The following is a 23577-nucleotide window of genomic DNA, read 5'->3' as shown; positions in this document are numbered from 1 at the left end:
ACAGCATTGAAAATAATTCACCAGCATGTATTTTACAAGTAACTATTCTTGAATTAGAGGGGAAAAAACGAAAAAAAGCAGGATAAGCACCTCTTTATTCATTTTATTTTTATTTTATTCATCAATTTCCCAAAGGAGACCTCCTGAGGGATCATAAAGTTCTACCTACCTACCTAGTCTCCTGAGGGATCAATAAAGTTCTACCTACCTACCTATCTTTATTAAAAACAAAATGAAAATGATGCGAGAGTCATCTGTATCGTGGAGGTATCGCTGGTGCAGAGTTTCTATGAGAGGGTCTTCGTGGGGCCACTCTTGTTGGACAAGGCATGTAGCGCTCTTGGGATCCTTTTTCTGCCCCCCTTAAAAACACAGGCCAAAACTGTGAGTTAACTTTGTATTAGTCATTGATTCATAGGTAGCCAAGCAAACTAGAATATTCATCGTCAATTTCTAAATCAGGTTTAAAAAAGCTACTATTATAGATTATAAAAGACATTATAAAAGGTATAATTATTAATTTCACATTAATCTTCCTTCAGCTGTGAATCAACCTTTTTTGGGGGGTATTTCATTGTTAATAAATTGGTATAATGGTAATGTTATTGTCTTTCTTTGTTAAACATTTTGAAACAGCCAAAAAAAAGACCTTTCAGGAACCCTTGGTGGAACTCTGGGGGGAGTCTCCACAGCAGAAGCTCCAATGGGTCGTGCAGGTCGTGGTGGGGGGAGGCTTTCCAGTGTGTCCTAAAAAGTACATTGTTAAGACAGATGAATGGACTTAAAATAATGTTCTTTATAAGTTTTCAAATGAATTGACTGAAGATAAAAACAACATGATTAAATTAAAAAAGTTGACGTTTTCAAGAAGTGTCAACATGTGGGTCCACAGATCAACAAAAACCCCACCTCACAAGCCCGCACCACATCCTGAACAGTCATCACACAATCATTGTGGGTGGGAAGTGAAGAACGATTAAAGAAGTGATCAAAGTTTGGTTCTGGACTCACCTCTAAATCGAGATCCGTGCCGCTGCTGCAGCTGACGGTGCTCAGCCTGTTGCTCCCGGAACCTGATGAAAACAAAATCAAACCGAGAAAACATTTGCTGGAGAAGATCAAACCATAGAAATGCGCAAAAAAAACAAAAACATAATTGAATATTTGTTGACAAATGTCCCTTTCTTTGTCAATTGAGAAGTTTCTCCTGAGTGACTTCTGCCGTCCAATGATTCCGTCAAAATGTATAAGGCCATTTTTGGTGTTATCTGATGACTCAAAACCTCATTTTATAAACGTTGACACTCACTGGATGTACTGGACGTGCTCCCAGATTTCCAGTTTCCTCTCTGGATCTGATGTGAAGCAGCAGGAGAAGTGGGAGCAGCAGGAGCCATCGCTCTGGGTGATCCTTCGTACACGCCGAAGTCATATCCTGCACCGAGAGCCGGGTTCACGTTGCTCGGCAGCGGGGAACTTATTTCAAATTCTAATAAAGTAAAAAAAAAAAAAAAAAAAGGCGTCTGATTTTGAATTTTAAAATGTTTATCAAAAATATTTAAATAATTCGCACGTCTGCATGAGCCCCCCGAAAAAACACTACCACATTTTAAGTTAACTGTTAATGCTATAATTGAATTTCAAATGCTAAAAGGGCATTTTATAATGTAGCTATAATCAATATTAAAGAGTGGGCAAAGAGACTTGACAGAGATATGAGCTTTGAAAGTAAATCTATGTCTTTTTCTATATAAACAGTATATATATTATATCATATTACACTAGAATAGCACTTATAGTACCAGGAAATATTAAAATATCTGTTTTTCAATAAAAAAAAAAATGCAGTTTCCTTGTAAGAAACACACTGATTCACAGAATTATAGTCTTTTTTGGTAAACCCTTAAACTCAATGTTAATACAAAATGAAAATGAATTCATTTACCGACATCCTTTCCAGCCGCTATCCGCTGTTGGTGTCTGCGGTAGATACTCTCCCGTAAACTCCGAATATTTTCCTGCATCAGAGAAAGACAACAAACATTAAGATAAGATCACACTGTTGAGACGGACGGTTCTCGTCGCAGCACCTTCTGGAAGCGTAGGGAGCTGTTCCTGCGCCCGTGGTCGATCTGCCAGGCCTTGAACTCTTCGACCGCCTCGTCCACCGTGATCTCTCCTACTTTCACTCGCTCCTGCAGCGAGATGAGCTGCCGCTGTCCGGGCGTCTTCATCCCGGCGTAGTGGTCGTAAATGGGTTCAGGGACGGCGAACGCAGGCTGAGCTGAATGGGTGATTGTTATCAAATTATTATCGGCTTAAAACCCTGTTTTACACTCGATCACAGCTTGTTAATTAAATATTCTTCAGCAAATATTTTACTTACAGGTTGAACAAACTACTATTGTACAGTCATTCTTTTTCGACAGTCTAGAAACTGAGGAGCTTGCCAATGAGATGTAAGCAGGACGGAGCAACAACAAATACAACGACAGCAGATGACAAAAGGAATTGGGCCTAGCATGGAGCCTTGCGGTACGCCTGACAGCAATTTTGTCAAACCAGACACGGAAATCGAAATTTCGTAGAAGAGTCTACACTTAATTAAAACTGTAGCTTGCTTACAACTTTGTGAAGAACATCTATCCCACCTTTAACAGTAAAAATACCCATCTATCTTTTACTTTATCATGAGTAGACAAGTAAAACTACAACAATTTAATTTACAACTGTTTAATGATAACAATAACTAACAATTGTATTATTTAACCCTTTCAAGGCAGTAACTAACTTTGTTGGAGGACTTTCCCCTCTTTTCTGTCTTTTATTTGATAATTTTGGGAGAAATATTTTTTAAATTAAAGTGTTTCTATACATATTTTATATCCTATTTCTTAGTGAGATGTACTTTATAGGAAATGTAACACACGCTTATTGAGTTTTATTTCATATTGACACCTCATCATTTTCATTAGATTTTTTTTGTAAGAAAATACATAGAGAGAGAGGGATGGATGGATGGATGGATGGATGGATGGATGGATGGATGGATGGATGGATGGATGGATGGATGGATGGATGGATGGATGGATGGATGGATGGATGGATGGATGGATGGATGGATGGATGGATGGATAGATGGATGGATGGATGGATGGATGGATGGATGGATGGATGGATGGATGGATGGATGGATGGATGGATGGATAGATAGATAGGTAAAAAATAAAATGGTTTTCTTTAGATAAAATTATATATTATACAATCAATTACAGATTAAGATGATTTATAATGTCCTTTTTTTAATTTCACATTAAACTCCTCTTTTAGTACCTTCTTTCTTTTGGCTTGATGGCTCTCTTATAGAACTACACTGGCTAAATGAGTAAGTATGAAGTCATTGTCACGTCTGCAAAGTTATGACTAGATCATTTTAAATATAGACTTCTACGTACTCTATTGTCTAAAAGTAGCTGAAGATTAGTCATAAAAGGGAAACGTTTCCTTCTGCTTTGTCGCGTCGGCGGACTTGTTGAGGTCGAGCACGACGTCCTGCTGATCTCAACTGTTCAGAACTTGATCACTCATTGAAAAAAATGAATCATGAAGAACTTAAGATAATGTTTCTGTCAACAAAAAAAAAGACTTCATCTGAAAATGAAACGCAGCTCTTACACAGAAAAGCATTGAAACCTGGGACCTTGTATGTCGACCCAGCGAGCATTATAGTTAAATAAATGTATCATTGATATTGAGCTCGAGAGAAAAAGCGACCAAATCTGTCGTCGTCACGTCCAAACAAAAGGCTTCTGATCAGATCCTGTTACAGGTCGACCGTGTGAACACATTCAATGGCGGTTAATTTAAGGAAGTATGCAGACTTGATGCAACCTTCTCCTTTTTCAAACAACTTACAATGATACAAACCATCGTATGTATCGTTGCACGTCAATCATTAAACTATGACTCAAAATACAATTTTCTACAGAATTGTGATGAAAATATATGGATGTAAATAGATTGTATGATATATCAAAGAAGACTGAGAGTTATTTTCATCACTGATATTCCAATGTCAGCCATATTTGGAAAGAGAATATTTTCTTACCAGTGAAAAGTAAAAATACTATAAATACTGTCACAAATACCACTGAAAAAAATACTTCTTCTTACCTGATTGTTGTCTTGTTTCCAGTTCTTGAGTTTGTTGCACAGGCCTATCTAAAAAAAACAAAAAAAGTAATTAAGTAATTCTTTAAACTACTTAATTAACTTAATGACATAATTTATTTTTCTAAATTTCAAAATTGGTTAAATCTTGAACAGCTATGACTCACACAGTAAAACTTTGTGTTTTGTTGTCACCATTTCTATTATGATCAAATACATTTCAACCCATTCCATCTTCCACAGACTGTTTCTAGCACTATTTTGTACATTTATTCTATTATATCTTTTATTATTTATATTATTATTTTATTCCAAATTGCTCATTCCTGAAGAGTCATGAAAAGCCGAAGAAAGACAAAAACCTTGTATATTGTCAATGTATACCTGACAAATAAAGATGTTTCTGATTCTGACAAAGTACTGAGAGACTTTTTGAAGTTACACAACAAGTGCCTTCATCTGATAAACAAATGCACATGCTGTATGTGGCAACAGCGCAATAGATTTTAATGCATTTTAAAAACTTCTGTATTTTGCTTTAAGATGAATACATGGGATGTAGATTGATAATATGCAGTCGCTGTCAAATGCACAATGACGAGATTTAGAAGAGAGTGTAAAAATTGAATGTATTTAATCATGTAATTGTGTCTGACAGAAGAACGGACTGAAATGCAACATAATCTGAAGTCAAGAGCATGAGGTGTGATGTACCTCTTGAGTTGTAGAAGCACATGTTTCCAGAGGCAGGTCTGACTTCAGGTCTGGGAACAGGAGCAGGAACTCGATACACAATCGCAGGATCGCATTCGGTCTCCACGATGTCGTAGATGTCTTCTTTGATGATGTATGGATCTTCATCTTCCGTGTCGTTTGACTGACTGTCCTCTCTCTTCTGATCGTTTTTATTCAGAAGGGCGTCTTTCTGATCTTCTTTCTGTTTCCCTGCAGGGACAAACACTGTCACTTTGAATCTGTCGGATGTAAAAGTGTGTTAAAACAGGAGGCCAACCTTGAAAGAACTTCCTGAGGATAGCTTCTTCTGGGTTCTCCTCCGCCGCGTTCATCACCTCGTCTGGTTAAAACAGCGGGTTATCATCCTCACCTTGTACTAACTAACATTCTCAACTCACAGAGATCTTCCGGGCCAGAATCCAGCATCAACATGGAGACGTAGACGTCCTCCGCGTTCTTGATGTCTTCGAGTGAACGGGACATGAGCTCGTACACCTCTTCGCTCACTGAGTCTTCCGTGTGAGACGAGAGCTTGTCCGTCTCCTGACTGATCACGAACTCGTCCATTAACCGCCGCAGGTCGCCGAAGCCGCTCTTTTCTGCCAGAGTGTTCGGGTAATCGCCGTGTTTGTTCATCACGCTGTAGGCCTGCAGCGCTCCGGGGCAGTGGAGGAGGCTGCAGGTCAGCTTCTTCAGGCCGTACTTGGCGGCAAAATGGAGCAATGTGGGAAGTTCCTCGGTTCTCTGGTCTAAGAGAGAAAGCGACTTTCATGTCAGATGGAATATATTTGTCTGTTATTAATCTGGATTTTTTGGGGAGAAGAGAAGAGGATGAAACGCTTGATGCAGCTGCGGGAAATGATGTAAGTAAGTTAGAAAGTTATTTATATTTTTACAGCGCTTTTCCAGACCAGGGTCACAAAGCGCTTAAACAATAAAAACAATATGTAATAAAATATACACTTAAAAGGTCAAGATAACACCGAGAACAACACAGTTGTTCCAGAATATCAAGGAAAAGCCTGCTTGAATAAGAAAGTATTAAGATGTTTCTTGAAGGAGTCAGTAGATCATCAAACACAGAGGAAGATCGTTCCAAAGCTTAGGATCAACAGTCTGGAAGGATTTCTCTCCTCTGGTCCTGAACCGTGTGCGAGGAACCATCAGTAGATTCTGATCCACAGACCTTAAGAGTCCTCAAAAGGGATTCTTAAGATGTTGACATTGTTTCAAGATTTATATTTTCTTAACCAAGCATCATCCGATTCTGATCTGACGGAGGTGATAATAGGGGCATGACTACTGTTTGTTGAGATACTCACATGTCGCCATGTTTGTTTCTTCGATCTGCCCGTTTCCAAACACCTGCAGACTTCCTGCAGGCATCTTGGACTTTAAAGAGTGAGTGAGAATTCTGTCCACGGATTCTTTCTCTGTTAAACTAAAAGCCTACCATTGAAAAAAAAAATAACATTAGTTATAAGAGGAGAAAAAAAAGAAGGATTCTAGTTTTCCTCACCTGGCAGATGAAATCGATCGGATCCACAGCTTTTTCCAGACATCGGCTGATTTCTTCCATGTGTGTGTAATACGTTACTGAGCCTAAGTTGATGCTCGACTGTCCAAGGTGCAAGGTGAGGTACACGACTCCGGCCGGGAGATCTGAGAGACATTTGAATCAAGTCTACACCTCACACGAAGATAAATGAGTCGCTGGGGACACTCACCCGGAGCAGGGAGGCTTAATGTGAAGTTGTTCTCCAAGGTGGTCGAGACTCTTTTGGGGGGAATATTTCCCGAAGAAAACTCCACTTCTTGTGTTGATTTGTCTTGTAATTTCTGCTTTAAAATGATATATATGGTTTTCTGCTCCTATAAAGAGGAAACACATTATTCACAATGATACATTTTTTCCAATACTCAGCTACAGCTGTTATATATTGTCATATGTTTGCCTGCAGACAGTGTAGTCCAAGGTTTTCTTTTACTAGTAAACAAGTCTAATCTTTTTGTAATTTATACCGTCGGTTGTAAACCTAGGTCTTTGGTAATCTCTCGCTTGACTGTAGTTCACTGCATTCTTGGTGCTACGTTCAGATGCTGACGGAAGTGTCGTCTTTTCATGAATCTCACTAATACCATATTTATTTAACAGTTTTTTTAATTAACAAAATACTTAATTTCAAGGATTTAGATTTTAATTCACTTAGCAAAAATGAAGCAAAAATTGTCTGTACAATATTAAAAAACATAAGCTTGTTAAATCTAGAAACATTTGTTGACTCCATGAGGTGTTTTTGTCTGGTGCCCAAATTTAAAATATTAAAATATCGTCCATTATGAGGAATACTGAGGATGATAATTGTAAAATTAAATCAATGCTAGTAGACATGATTGATGGGAGCTTTTAAAGTCAGCAGGACTAAGTGAAACAGTTATAGTTGTTAAAGAAATACCTTTTTGTCATTATCACAGGAGTGTTTATTGTTTTGTGTTGTCTTTTATTTGTTGTGGATTTTTTAAAATATGCTTCTTTCATTTTTCTTTTTATACCAGACAACTACTTCAGGTTTTTAATGAACATATATACTGTATAAAACCTTTTTTTCTCCCATCATGACAAACTAATGAATAATAATAAATCAACTTTCACAGATATCCTGTCCTGCAATAACAACTTTTTGTTTTGTTGTAGACAAGCCTCTCATCTTCTGGGCGACACAGCTAAATTGCTTCAGTTTTCAACACATCGACTTCTTCAATCTGGATCAGTTTACTGCAGAGTACAGCAACAATTCACTCTTGACCAGGTGAACAGGAAAAGGCAACATACCTGAAAGGTCTGAGACATAACATTTTATGGGAAGAAAAATAACTTAAAGTCTAACAAAGATGACAGTGTCTCACCCCGCACATGATTCTCTGTGGCTGAACAGTGAGACAGGTGAGCTGCGTGGGTGGGTTCTGCATTCCCACCGAGCTCTTGATCTCCTGCATGACTTCTGTCTTCTCTTCTGGCATCACTTCCTCTGTAGTCTTGGCTGTGAGATCCACCATTGTGTTCGCACACTTCCCCTCCAGTCGTTCACCTCAAAGAAACAGAATTAAAAGACCAACATTACTTGAGTCGTGTTTGAAAATACAAGTTATATATTTGAATCAAACTGAAGAACACTTGAAATACCTTGGTCTTTAAATATAAAGACAGTTAGACAACAATCATGAGTTTAAATAGAATTTAAAATTAGTAAAATGACTTAAAATAATGATTTAAAGTTATTTGAATTAATTTATAGACTTAAAGTATAATAAAAGTATTTTTTTTCTTTTTTAAATTGTTATCAAACAGTTATTCTTCTGAAAATGTTAATTTGCGCAGAGTTTAAAAATACATTTCGAAAACATTAAATATAAGTACTTTTTACAACCTGTTATAAAAATAGTGCACTTAAAATATAATACAAATATAATATATAACTCTGACCTTCTTTCATTCATTTATATTGTAAAAGCCATCTACCAAAAATATACAAAGTACATCCAGTGGCTCTTCTTTTGTTTCATGAGCGTCAAACTCCACTCCGACTCTCTACTGCCACTCGCAGGTAGTCAAGTGCATTGCATGTTGCAGAATGTATATTGACTCCAGGATTATTTAAATGGACATACTGTCAGATATGGACTCGAGAATGGTGGAAACATAAACTGCAGGTTCGTCTTCCGAATAAAGTTTCCTCCAACTCGACCAGTCTTTGAAGAGAGCCCCGGATACGTCCTCCTCGGTAACTCCGCACAACAGCGCCACCACGCGGCGCGATGCATCGAGGAGCCTCTGCAGCGAGGCCTGCATCTCTGGCCCCACGAGAAGTACCAGGAATTCCCAGGTGAGCAGCAGCACCGTGCACCTGACATCCCGGAACTTGTCCTCGTGCAGCCCCTCGGCCGTTCGCAGCAGGATGGACTTCTTTCTTAACTTCTTTGAGGATCTCAAGATGTTCTGCAGGTACGTTGCCCACTCGTGAGCCTCGGTGGTGTGCAGTATCAGCAGTTCTTGTGAGGAGGGAGAAGCTGGAGAACATGTAATAACAGTCATTACCGGAACATAAAAAAACACACACCTCTGATCACAGCGAGTCGAATCAGTCAAAGTCATGAGCTCAAACATTATTACGAGCTGGCTTCAGGTACAAGTTTTTTTGGGGGGAAATTCCCAACAACACATCTGCTGTCTGGCTCAGGAATGTCAAGGTAGCAATGAATCACCAAAGTGTTGGACAGTTTAGGCTGCATGGAGTTGTGCAAACACGGCGCTGTGTCAACACCAGTCCATTTTTTTGTTTGACTCATTACAGCGTTTGGTTGGTGCGGGTTTACAAGCGAGAACCAGAACCGACATGTGTGTTGGCCTTCGTCGCGATGGCACCACGGCCCGTGTTTGTCAATGAGTCGATACTGAGAGAGCAAGAAAAAAAATCCAGCGGAAATTCAGTCAGTCGTAGTTTCTCTACGAAGGACCATAAACAACCGTTCCTCTTTTCCACAGTTTCAACAAAAACCCAAATAAAAAAGACACTAAATAAAAGCATAAAAGTCGGATTAAAATGGAAACACCGAGAGAAGATGCTGGGTTTACCTGCACAGGAACCCTTGTCCTCCATTTGGTGCTGAATCCTCAAAACAGACAGAAGCAGTTAATCATAATTTAAATGTTTGTCGCTCTTCGTTTCAGCTGCTTTCACCGACTCTAGTCGTCTGTGATATTATTAGCAGCCCTGGGTTTCCTGATTTTATACTCGCACAAGTACTTCCTGAAACTGTTGCAGAACTTTGAGACTGCAGCACTGTCGTGTCAGGATGTGTCGCATGTGCAACTTTCATGTGCACTTTCTTTTTCTCGAGCTACTGAGAAATAGAAGACTAATGGAAAAACAAAGATGTCAATCACACAGAAGGGGAATCACACAAAGAAATAGTTTGATGGATCAATTATTTGAATCTAAATTTTAATGAGGAATGAAGCAAAACTACAAAATATAAGTCCATTCTATTGAATAATAAAGAAGGAAATATTTAAGATTCTCCTTTAACCAATTGACCTCATCAACTTTTTCAATTTCTCCAACACAAGATGTCATTTAGAAGTGACTGGCCTTTTAAAAACTGGTCTTAGAGAAGGTAATTATTGGGTTTTATATTATACTAGTGGCAAACTGTTTATTTAAAAAACATGACTTTGTTTAAAATATGGCTTTTTCGTTTTTTATTTATTTAAATAAAGCTAATTGGCAAAATAGAATTGAACATTGAACCTTTTCATTATTACGTTAAGTTCTGTCATCATTACTAAATACTTTATTTATTTTATTTATTATTATTATTATTATAGTATTATGGCATTACAATTATAAGACTAAACTGTTTTTGTTATTTTTTTTTTACGAGGAAATATTCAATCAAAAAACAAACACACACGTACACACACACACACAAAACAATTTCAAGGAAATCATGTGACCAGCGTGTTGATGACATCATTGCGCTCAGTGACGCCTGTCGGTCAAATGTGTTTGACTCGTTCAAATGACGGTGAAAATAATGGAAGTACTGCTGACATTGTTCCTCTTTCTCTTGTCGCAGCTGGTGAGTTAACAATGACAACTGCAATTGTTTCTTCGTGTTCCTATTTGAAGTAAAAACTTGTTAAAGTATTTTATCTTTAGACAACAATGACTTGAAACAAAATGTGTTCTCTTATTAAACATCATCATCATACTTTATTACTTTTCAACTTTTCGCACTTCTGTGTTTTTCGTTACTATTTTCTTTTTTTTAAACTTTAAACTAATTAATACATGATTTAATCTTCAGAACTACAGTATATAAATACAGTTTCTATTTGAATCACTCAACTTACTACATGGGAAATGTATAACCACCGAAAATAATTTATATAGATTTTGTTATTTAAAAAAATGGTAATGATAATACAATAAATGTTCTGCTAACAAGTTTTCTTATGAAGAAAATAGATTATATCGAGTAAACAAATAGTAACAAATAAATAAAAAACTAAATGAAAAAAAAGGTAGTTTGAGCAAAATATATATTTTTAAATAACTTTTCAATTAATCACCTGAATATCCATCAAAATGCTTCATATCTGATGATATGAGATTAAATTTAAACCTGACCAGGACAGTAAAGACCGTCACTCAATTTGACGTCGCAGCAGTCTACCACTAGAGGGCAGCACATACATCGTGCAAACGAAGATCAAGCACTCATTTATTTGAGAGTTTAAAGTTTAACTTTTTCTGCGTCGTCATAGAAAACTCCAGGCTCACTTCCCCTTACAGTCTTTGATAAGGTTGGCAAACAGTTACACACTCTACGCATCCAGCCTATATTTAGAGTGTGACAAGTTTTAGTTACAGGAATAAAGTAGTTTTGTCACTTGAAACTTGTGTACTTTTTTAGGCATTGATTTGCTAAAAACTGGTTTAATCATTGTATTTACATTGTTTATATTCACAGTTATACAACCCACAAATGAGTACACTAAACAACAAATGAATACATAAACAAATGAATAATTAAAGATAAATAAATTCTACAATTATTGAGGAAAAAACCCTGAAAGTACAGCATAGATAGAAATATTCTGCTAAAAGTCGAATAAAAACATCAGACACGTGAGGTCAACTGGAGTTCACACACCCGAGGTCATCGCCGTGGTGATATTTTCCTGCTGTAAAACCTCAACATGTTTCAATCAGACCTCCTCACTTTCGTTCATCAAACCACGTCTCTTCATGTTCTCGCCGCCGACGCTCGTGTCGTCCACTCATGTGATCCGTGACACTGCCGTCGGTCTTGACCTCCCTGCATGTCGGACGGCCTTATAATCAGAAGCTCGCCCCCCCGCACCCCCCCTGAAGAGCACGGTGATCCATGACCCGTCTTTAAGTACAATTTCCTGTTGAAGAGGAATCCCCTAATTTCTTCTAACTCAGCCATTAGCTACCGAAAGCATGACCGGGCCGTTACCTCTCGCTTGGGCCCACTATCTATTAGCCAGCTCAGCACAAATCCCCGCAGCCTGAGTTTAATAAGAGAATATTTTGCTATATTTTACCCTCGTTATCCAATATCCTGTCTTTTTATCCGGCCGTGTGTTTTTCAGCGAGCGTCTCACATCTGCACCAGAGTTCACTGAGGAGCCGACAGGTGAACCGAACAACATTAACCGCAATTTATAACTTCTTTTTTGTCTCTGGAGATACTGGGAAACTTTAAATGTCTGATGATGTCATGTTTGATCTATCTATCTATCTATCTATCTATCTATCTATCTATCTATCTATCTATCTATCTATCTATCTATCTATCTATCTATCTATCTATCTATCTATCTATCTATCTATCTATCTATCTATCTATCTATCTATCTATCTATCTATCTATCTATCTATCTATCTATCTATCTATCTATCTATCTATCTATCTATCTATCTATCTATCTATCTATCTATCTATCTATCTATCTATCTATCTATCTATCTATCTATCTATCTATCTATCTATCTATCTATCTATCTATCTATCTATCTATCTATCTATCTATCTATCTATCTATCTATCTATCTATCTATCTATCTATCTATCTATCTATCTATCTATCTATCTATCTATCTATCTATCTATCTATCTATCTATCTATCTATCTATCTATCTATCTATCTATCTATCTATCTATCTATCTATCTATCTATCTATCTATCTATCTATCTATCTATCTATCTATCTATCTATCTATCTATCTATCTATCTATCTATCTATCTATCTATCTATCTATCTATCTATCTATCTATCTATCTATCTATCTATCTATCTATCTATCTATCTATCTATCTATCTATCTATCTATCTATCTATCTATCTATCTATCTATCTATCTATCTATCTATCTATCTATCTATCTATCTATCTATCTATCTATCTATCTATCTATCTATCTATCTATCTATCTATCTATCTATCTATCTATCTATCTATCTATCTATCTATCTATCTATCTATCTATCTATCTATCTATCTATCTATCTATCTATCTATCTATCTATCTATCTATCTATCTATCTATCTATCTATCTATCTATCTATCTATCTATCTATCTATCTATCTATCTATCTATCTATCTATCTATCTATCTATCTATCTATCTATCTATCTATCTATCTATCTATCTATCTATCTATCTATCTATCTATCTATCTATCTATCTATCTATCTATCTATCTATCTATCTATCTATCTATCTATCTATCTATCTATCTATCTATCTATCTATCTATCTATCTATCTATCTATCTATCTATCTATCTATCTATCTATCTATCTATCTATCTATCTATCTATCTATCTATCTATCTATCTATCTATCTATCTATCTATCTATCTATCTATCTATCTATCTATCTATCTATCTATCTATCTATCTATCTATCTATCTATCTATCTATCTATCTATCTATCTATCTATCTATCTATCTATCTATCTATCTATCTATCTATCTATCTATCTATCTATCTATCTATCTATCTATCTATCTATCTATCTATCTATCTATCTATCTATCTATCTATCTATCTATCTATCTATCTATCTATCTATCTATCTATCTATCTATCTATCTATCTATCTATCTATCTATCTATCTATCTATCTATCTATCTATCTATCTATCTATCTATCTATCTATCTATCTATCTATCTATCTATCTATCTATCTATCTATCTATCTATCTATCTATCTATCTATCTATCTATCTATCCATCCATCCATCCATCCATCCATCCATCCATCCATCCATCCATCCATCCATCCATCCATCCATCCATCCATCCATCCATCCATCCATCCATCCATCCATCCATCCATCCATCCATCCATCCATCCATCCATCCATCCATCCATCCATCCATCCATCCATCCATCCATCCATCCATCCATCCATCCATCCATCCATCCATCCATCCATCCATCCATCCATCCATCCATCCATCCATCCATCCATCCATCCATCCATCCATCCATCCATCCATCCATCCATCCATCCATCCATCCATCCATCCATCCATCCATCCATCCATCCATCCATCCATCCATCCATCCATCCATCCATCCATCCATCCATCCATCCATCCATCCATCCATCCATCCATCCATCCATCCATCCATCCATCCATCCATCCATCCATCCATCCATCCATCCATCCATCCATCCATCCATCCATCCATCCATCCATCCATCCATCCATCCATCCATCCATCCATCCATCCATCCATCCATCCATCCATCCATCCATCCATCCATCCATCCATCCATCCATCCATCCATCCATCCATCCATCCATCCATCCATCCATCCATCCATCCATCCATCCATCCATCCATCCATCCATCCATCCATCCATCCATCCATCCATCCATCCATCCATCCATCCATCCATCCATCCATCCATCCATCCATCCATCCATCCATCCATCCATCCATCCATCCATCCATCCATCCATCCATCCATCCATCCATCCATCCATCCATCCATCCATCCATCCATCCATCCATCCATCCATCCATCCATCCATCCATCCATCCATCCATCCATCCATCCATCCATCCATCCATCCATCCATCCATCCATCCATCCATCCATCCATCCATCCATCCATCCATCCATCCATCCATCCATCCATCCATCCATCCATCCATCCATCCATCCATCCATCCATCCATCCATCCATCCATCCATCCATCCATCCATCCATCCATCCATCCATCCATCCATCCATCCATCCATCCATCCATCCATCCATCCATCCATCCATCCATCCATCCATCCATCCATCCATCCATCCATCCATCCATCCATCATCCATCCATCCATCCATCCATCCATCCATCCATCCATCCATCCATCCATCCATCCATCCATCCATCCATCCATCCATCCATCCATCCATCCATCCATCCATCCATCCATCCATCCATCCATCCATCCATCCATCCATCCATCCATCCATCCATCCATCCATCCATCCATCCATCCATCCATCCATCCATCCATCCATCCATCCATCCATCCATCCATCCATCCATCCATCCATCCATCCATCCATCCATCCATCCATCCATCCATCCATCCATCCATCCATCCATCCATCCATCCATCCATCCATCCATCCATCCATCCATCCATCCATCCATCCATCCATCCATCCATCCATCCATCCATCCATCCATCCATCCATCCATCCATCCATCCATCCATCCATCCATCCATCCATCCATCCATCCATCCATCCATCCATCCATCCATCCATCCATCCATCCATCCATCCATCCATCCATCCATCCATCCATCCATCCATCCATCCATCCATCCATCCATCCATCCATCCATCCATCCATCCATCCATCCATCCATCCATCCATCCATCCATCCATCCATCCATCCATCCATCCATCCATCCATCCATCCATCCATCCATCCATCCATCCATCCATCCATCCATCCATCCATCCATCCATCCATCCATCCATCCATCCATCCATCCATCCATCCATCCATCCATCCATCCATCCATCCATCCATCCATCCATCCATCCATCCATCCATCCATCCATCCATCCATCCATCCATCCATCCATCCATCCATCCATCCATCCATCCATCCATCCGATCGATCTATGGATTGGTGACGCGCAGTGACAAACCTCGATGCTTGACCATTCACAGCAGAGTGGGTGTGGTTATGGTCAACAAGATTGAATCTCCAGAAAAACAAAGTGTGGGCGGGGCTCAAGGTCATTTTCTAACGTAAATATTTCAATTTAAATAAAGTTTTCTACAGACGGACAAACACTGATTTTACAATAGAGTCCAACATTTATTTAAGAAACACTTAAATCAACACATAAGTTGCTCCTTAGAAAAACAAAAATATTACATAATTTAATAAAAGGACTAAAGAAGTGGTGGGCAATTACATTTCCTTAGGGGCCTATAAATAAAGGAGCAAAAAAGTATAAAAGTCAATAATAAAAAAAAAGGGAAATATGCTAATATTTAAACTCATATTCAATCAATACTCAAATCAATGACAAAAGCAGAGGAAAAAGTCCTAAAACAAAAAAAAACGATCATACTAAGAGACTATTGCAAAATAAATAACAGTTAAATGAATTTAAAAAACGAAACAAAGTACAGTATATAGTAAACCTCATAGATGCTTCAAAAATAATGAAGATACAGATAATTATCATTTGAATTTGGACTGTTATCTACATCTGTTGGGTCTCTTTTTAGTGGAGGGTCAGTTATTAACAGGTCAGTAAATATACAGTTCATTTTGTTTGGCCACAGTTAGGATCAGCGAGCAGCCAATCAGCTCTTTTCAATCTGTGCTAACGTCACCGCGGTTAAACGCTAACAATGTTCGCTCATCTTTTCCAGCCCATCATCTTTCCCACTGTTTAAGTTTTAATAACATTTTTACTCAACATGATGGTGCATGTTTCGTGCTCCACACGGAGTCATTTGTCTCGAGGTAAACAAACCCTCTTCCTCAGTGATTCCAGATATATGTCTCACGGCAGTCGCACACTTAGAGCGAGCGAGGGTCCTAAACTTTTTCTCTGATAGTTTTGGATTTCCTTCCTGCTCTGAGCGCCTCATTGTGGCGAGCGCGAGTGCCGGCCAGCTGCTTACCAAATGAGGTTATAGTGTTTCCCCCGGTCCACTGTAAATTTCAATAATTTGTCGGAGGAGTTCCTTTCACTGTCACTTTTTATCATATTATCAATGACCACTCAATTTTCCCCGTTGGCCCTCCGTCTCCTCGCCGACCCCCGGCCGGTAATGAAGTGCAATGGAGTGGTAATTGGTGCACATTATAGAAGATCAGGTAACATGAGACTTTTATTTTCTTATCACAATGAGCCCCACTCTCAATGAGAAACCAAACACACGTCCTTTCTTATGCAGGCTATCGTCCAAATAACATTTCAGCTGCAGACCCGCTGCCCATTTTCAGTTTTCTGTTTCAAGATTGCACTCCTGGTGTCCCCGGACCGAGTTCCCTTCTCCCTGCCGAGACAACAGGAGGGCAGACAGGAGCTCGCTGCAGATACCGAGGCACGACAATGAGGCAGCGACTGGTGGTTTGTAATATCAGATCGTTGATCGTAACTTTGTTTTAGTTGCACTTATTTAGGAAGGTCAGGAGAATCTGGTAACAGAGCTCATCGATTTCACACTGATTGAGTTTAATTCATTATTCAATACAGTTATTGGTCCATTTAAATAACTAGACTTTATTGATTTATACCCTTAATGTTCATTTATCTGACTTTTATTTATACTATCAACTGTAATCAAGCATTTGTCACTTATTTTTTTACAGGAAATTAAATGTTCCAGTATCTGAAGATATTTTTTATAACGAGAACTTGAGACACAAATTTTCAATTCGATTCAATATTTATATATTTTAGTATTTAATTGTGTACATCTTTACATTGTTTCATGAGTTTCCAAATGTGCTTAATGACTTAGTAAACCTGTTTCTTGAGTTTTTTAAACACGTTTCAGCATTTTGCACATTTATTTTAGTGAGCTTGTAAATGTGTCTCATGAATTTATAAATATGGTTTGTGTGTTTAGAAATTTATTTTAGAATTTTTTTAATTGGTTTTATAAATTTGTAAATGCGCAACATGACTTTGAGAACCTGTTTCTTGAGTTTTTAAATAATTTTCAGCAATTTGTATGTTTATTTTAGTGGGTTTGTAAATGTTTTCATGAGTTTGTACAATTGTTTTGTCAGTTTGTAAATGTGTCTCATGAATTTATAAATATGGTTTGTGTGTTTAGAAATTTATTTTAGAAATTTTTTAATTGGTTTTATAAATTTGTAAATGCGCAACATGAGAACCTGTTTCTTGAGTTTTAAAAATGGGTTTCATAGTTTGTTTGAGCATTTGGTACATTTATTTTAGAATTTGCAAACTTGTTTTCGCATTTGTCATTTTTCTTTACAAGCTTGTGGGTTTGTAAATGTTTTTCATGAGTTTGTACAATTGTTTTGTCAGTTTGTAAATGTGCTAGATGTGTTTCAAGTGTTTGTAAATGTCCTTCATGTAAATGTTGTTTATTTTGTAGGACAGGTTTGAGTAAACCAAAGTTGAGTTTGGTTTATTATTGACGCCACATTTATTGGCCCATTTGAAAAAGTAAACTTTATTGCATCAAGCATTTGTCGTGTTCACAGAAGCTTTTAGCTCTTTTAGCAAATATGGCGCAAATCTGTGGAATCAACTCAAAAACATAACTTTTCATAGATCATATATTTATTAACTTTATTATTTTATTATTATATTTTGTACGCTTTATTCATTTTCACAGGTTTGTGAATGTCTTTCACTACTGTATAAACCTGTTTCGTGAGTTTGTAAATGTGTTTTGTGAGTTTTCGCATTCGTGTTGTGAGTTTGTTAGTGTTTTGCATAAGTTTGTACATTTGCTTTGCGGGTTTGTAAACTGTTGCATAAGTCTGTACCTTTGTTTTGTGAGTTTGTGAATGTGTTGCATGAGTTTGTCCATTTGTTTCGTGAGTTTGTAAATGTGTTCTTGAGTTTGTACCTTTGTTTTGTGAGTTTGTGAATGTGTTGCATGAGTATGTACGTTTGTTTTGTGAGTTTGTAAATGTGATTCATTAGTTTGTACATTTGATTTGTGAGTTTGTAAATATATTTCATGAGTTTGTACATTTGTGTTGTGCGTTTGTTAATGCGTTGCATAAGTTTGTACATTTGTTTTGCAAGTTTGTAAATGTGTTGCATGAGTTTGTACATTTGTTCTATGAGTTTGTACATTTGTTTCGTGAGATTGTAAATGTGTTGCATAAGTTTGTTTTGTGAGTTTGTAGATGTGTTGCATTAGTTTTGTAAATTTGTTTTATCTGTTTGTAAATTTATGTAATGATTTTGTGAAATTTGTTTTGTGAGTTTGTAAATGTGTGTAATGATTTTGTTAATTTGTTTTGTGAGTTTGTAAATGTGTGTAATGATTTTGTTAATTTGTTTTGTGAGTTTGCAAATGTGTGTAATGATTTTGTTAATTTGTTTTGTGAGTTTGTAAAATTGTGTACTGATTTGTGAAATTAGTTTTGTGAGTTTGTAAATTTGTGTAATGATTTTGTAAATTTGTTTTGTGAGTTTGTAAATGTGTTTTATGATTTTGTAAAATTTGTTTTGTGAGTTTGTAAATGTGTTTTCTAGATTTTGCTAAATGTGTTTTGTGAGTTTGTACATTTGTTTTGTGAGTTTGTACATTTGTTTCGTGAGATTGTAAATGTGTTGCATGAGTTTGTTTTGTGAGTTTGTAGATGTGTTGCATTAGTTTTGTAAATTTGTAAATTTGTTTTATCTGTTTGTAAATTTATGTAATGATTTTGTGAAATTTGTTTTGTGAGTTTGTAAATGTGTGTAATGATTTTGTTAATTTGTTTTGTGAGTTTGTAAATGTGTGTAATGATTTTGTTAATTTGTTTTGTGAGTTTGTAAATGTGTGTAATGATTTTGTTAATTTGTTTTGTGAGTTTGTAAAATTGTGTACTGATTTTGTGAAATTAGTTTTGTGAGTTTGTAAATTTGTGTAATGATTTTGTAAATTTGTTTTGTGAGTTTGTAAATGTGTTTTATGATTTTGGAAAATTTGTTTTGTGAGTTTGTAAATGTGTTTTCTAGATTTTGCTAAATGTGTTTTGTGAGTTTGTACATTTGTTTTGTGAGTTTGTACATTTGTTTCGTGAGATTGTAAATGTGTTGCATGAGTTTGTTTTGTGAGTTTGTAGATGTGTTGCATTAGTTTTGTAAATTTGTAAATTTGTTTTATCTGTTTGTAAATTTATGTAATGATTTTGTGAAATTTGTTTTGTGAGTTTGTAAATGTGTGTAATGATTTTGTTAATTTGTTTTGTGAGTTTGTAAATGTGTGTAATGATTTTGTTAATTTGTTTTGTGAGTTTGCAAATGTGTGTAATGATTTTGTTGATTTGTTTTGTGAGTTTGTAAATGTGTTTTATGATTTTGTAAAATTTGTTTTGTGAGTTTGTAAATGTGTGTAATGATTTTGTTAATTTTTTTTGTGAGTTTGTAAAAGTGTGTACTGATTTTGTTAATTTGTTTTGTGAGTTTGTAAAATTGTGTACTGATTTTGTGAAATTTGTTTTGTGAGTTTGTAAATTTGTGTAATGATTTTGTTAATTTGTTTTGTGAGTTTGTAAATGTGTTTTATGATTTTGTAAAATTTGTTTTGTGAGTTTGTAAATGTGTTTTATGATTTTGCTAAATGTGTTTTGTGAGTTTGTACATTTGTTTTGTGAGTTTGTAAATGTGTTTTATGATTTTGCTAAATGTGTTTTGTGAGTTTGTACATTTGTTTTGTGAGTTTGTACATTTGTTTTGTGAGTTTGTAAATGTGTGTAATGAGTTAGTAGTTGGTCTTAGAGTTATTACCTTTGTGTAACTTCTTAAGATGGGAAATGTGAAATAGTTTCAATTGTACATTTATTTCAGACTTCATACATTTTGCACTTTATGCCAAACATAATTCAAACAAACACAACTTGAGAACAATATAAAATCATGTTTCCAGCTGCGCCTCCTCCTGACACGAGTGATTCAACAGCAGCATGAAGTCTGGACCACGTGCCACCAGAACACAATCCAGGAGCCTGTTAACTTAATCTGCTCCATCTAAATAGCCAATATGCTAAATGCATGCTTGGTTGATCACAAGTGTTTGGGTTCAAGCTATCGCACTATCTCCCCTAAAGATGGCTCTGCTGTCATCGACAGACTCCACTCAGCACAAATCACTGCAACACGATAACACAGTCAATTTGTCAGCCCGGGCTGCAGTAATCACACTGGCCACTAGATAACACCCCTTTATTTATTTATATGGAGGCTCGCGCGAGGCCAAGATAATATATTTTCATTAAGTAAAGTTTTTGTGAGACCACGTGACCCGAGAGACGCGTTAGTCAACGAGAAAAGAACTGGGGAAGTACATACCGCTGCCAAGGAACTTTTCTCCTCATGAACACCAACAAGTCATTTAAATTAATTAATTAATTGATTAAAATTTAAACAATTTCCCGAAGGAGACCTCCTGAGGGATCAATAAAGTTTTACCTTACCTTACCTTAATTGTTGATCATGGATCTGTTTTTTTTAGTTATTTTGCATAAATACAGAGGTACATGATGCGCAATTAACCTCCTTGGCAGAGGTAATAATTGTAGGTTTATCCACGTTTAACCAAGATATTTTTGAATGAGAACTTGAGACACATCTTTTCAATCTCACTTTTAATAGATTCAATATTTCAGTATTTAATTGGCTGCATCTGTACATTGAGTTTCCAAATGTGCTTAATGACTTTCTAAACCCGTTTCTTGAGTTTTTAAATAAGTTTTAGCATTTGGTTCATTTATTTTAAAAGTGGCAAACTTGGTTTAGTATTTGCTTGAGTTTGTAGATGTGTTTCAAGCGTTTGTAAATGTGTTTCATGAATTTATAAATGTGGTTTGTGTGTTTAGAAATTAATTGCAGAGTGTTTAAATTGGTTTCATGAATTTGTAAATGTGCGACATGACTTTGTAAATCAGTTTCTTGAGTTCTTAAATAATTTTCAGCATTTGGTAAGTTTCTTTTAGAATTTGCAAACTTGTTTTAGCATTCGTCTTTTTTTTTGTAAATGTGTTTTTTACGAGTTTGTGAATTTGTTTTGTGGGTTTGTAAATGTCTTTCACGAGTTTGTACAATTGTTTTGTCAGATTGTAAATGTGTTTCACAATTTTGTTAATTTGTTAGTTTGTAGGTGCGTTTCAAATGTTTGTAAATGTGTTTAAATTAATTTGTAAATGTGGTTTGTGTGTTTAGAAATTATATATATAGATATATAGATGTAGAGTTATTTAATTGGTATCATACATTTGCATAAATGTGCAACATAACTTTGTAAACCTGTTTCTTGAGGTTTTTTTTTATTAGTTTCAGCATTTGGTACATTTGTTTCGTGAATTTGGAAACAAGTTGCAAGAGTTTTTACATTTATTTTGTGAGTTTGTAAATGTGTTTTCCGAGTTTGTAAATTAATTATAAATAATAATTGTAGGTTTATCCACTAGGGTTTTTTTTTGTATTAGGGGAGATATGTGAATATTTGTACCTTTGACCACTAGGTCTATTTCCTGCTCTAGAACTAGTGATGGATCGATGAAGCTTCATGAAGCAGTGTCATTATTTTCAAAGTCCACTAGATGGAGGTCTCTGCACTATTTTTCTTTATTTTAAACAACTCTTCCATTGAAACGTCACATCATTTTTAAACTGATGGCGCCACCTACTGACATCTAAACAACATGGCACTGCTTCAAGAAGCTTCATCAGACCATCACTACTATCAAGTTCAACATTTTCTACGTCATAAAACAAACCATTAACTTTGCTCAAATTAAACCATAGATGCCATATACTGTGTCGGTGCGTATTTGACCTAATGTTGTAGTCTGACCACAGTATGTACTGGCACTTATATATATATATATATCATATAATGTATGTATATATATCAATATAAATCAACTAATTCATATATCAACATTTAAATTGAACAATAATAAGAGAATCCACATGTAATATAACAAAGTTATATTAGGATTTAAAAAACAAATATTTCCCTTATTTAATTTCAATAATAATATTAATAAAGAAGTTCAAAGCCTCTTGTTGTTGTTTGACTGTAAATAAACACAAAAACAAAAATATATTTTGAACCATAAAATAAATGTATTCGGTTCGACAGTTTGAACATCGCGACATAAACGTTCATCTCTACAACATTCTTAACGTTTAAATGCTCAATTTGTGAGACGAGAGCCGAACTATAACTCGCAGAGGGCCACATGTGGCCCCCAAGCCTCGCCTATTATGGTGAATGCAGGCTTCTTTGAACGGTCTTGAAAGGCTTTTAAAAAGCTCTGAGCATCTTCAAATAGATGTTGGATGTGGAACATTTTTTAAGAAAATCACTCCCTTTAGGAAGAATATTCAAGCTTTAGGATTAACCGAGTGTAAAGAAAGAATAGAGGAGGAAGTGTGAAGAGGAACCTCCAGCACTTCTCAAACCGTCACAGGAAGCCGCATTACACGCGGTGGACACTAGAGGGCAGAGTTGCACAGCGAATGCGGCGGAATCTCTTGAGAAATTCCACTGATCGCGACAATAACGTGTGAGCACTGATGCCTTTGAAAATAAGTTTGCTTAAAACATCATTACTGATCCAATTAAAGCGCCATTAAAGCAGAATTAAGAAGACAACGAGGGATGAAAGACGAGAGGGATTCTTTTACCTTCTAGTTTATCCTTCTCTACTTCACACCATACAATCCTTTTAGACTCTTTTGTTATTTAAACTTCAGTTCCTGTAGTTTCTACTCAGTTCTTTGTAAAAATCTATTAGAAGTTGGACCGATTTAAGGAAAAAGAAAACATCAAAAATATATATAATAAAAAATAATAATTATTATTATTATA

General features: G+C 36.1%; 1 protein-coding gene across 1 annotated transcript; it reads right to left on the bottom strand.

Moving 5' to 3' along the window:
* Nucleotides 1-83: 83 nt before the first annotated feature.
* Nucleotides 84-9756, bottom strand: pik3ap1 (phosphoinositide-3-kinase adaptor protein 1). The gene is made up of 16 exons (XM_087802902.1): nucleotides 9539-9756; nucleotides 8575-8973; nucleotides 7813-7994; nucleotides 6633-6777; nucleotides 6425-6567; nucleotides 6228-6354; nucleotides 5304-5654; nucleotides 5183-5245; nucleotides 4885-5115; nucleotides 4174-4221; nucleotides 2091-2284; nucleotides 1946-2018; nucleotides 1310-1489; nucleotides 1012-1073; nucleotides 650-747; nucleotides 84-362 (listed from the first exon to the last, which is right to left on the bottom strand). The coding sequence occupies exons 1-16, from the start codon at nucleotides 9561-9563 to the stop codon at nucleotides 251-253; spliced, it is 2433 nt and encodes an 810-aa protein (XP_087659028.1). The 5' UTR covers nucleotides 9564-9756; the 3' UTR covers nucleotides 84-250.
* Between the last annotated feature and the right edge of the window lie 13821 nt (nucleotides 9757-23577).

Source organism: Callionymus lyra, chromosome 11, assembly GCF_982586985.1.
Source record: "Callionymus lyra chromosome 11, fCalLyr1.hap1.1, whole genome shotgun sequence".
Classification (NCBI taxonomy): Eukaryota; Metazoa; Chordata; class Actinopteri; order Syngnathiformes; family Callionymidae; genus Callionymus; species Callionymus lyra.
The sequence above is the reverse complement of the archived record's forward strand: the minus strand, read 5'-3'. Positions and strand labels throughout refer to the sequence as shown.

Coding starts and splice junctions, on each gene's coding strand:
- pik3ap1 (XM_087802902.1), bottom strand. CDS start 9,563: ATGGAGGACAAGGGTTCCTGTGCAG. Junction 6,778..7,812: donor CACAGAGAATCATGTGCGGG/GTGAGACACTGT, acceptor TCCTCTTTATAG/GAGCAGAAAACCATATATAT. Junction 1,490..1,945: donor AGCGGCTGGAAAGGATGTCG/GTAAATGAATTC, acceptor TTACTTTATTAG/AATTTGAAATAAGTTCCCCG.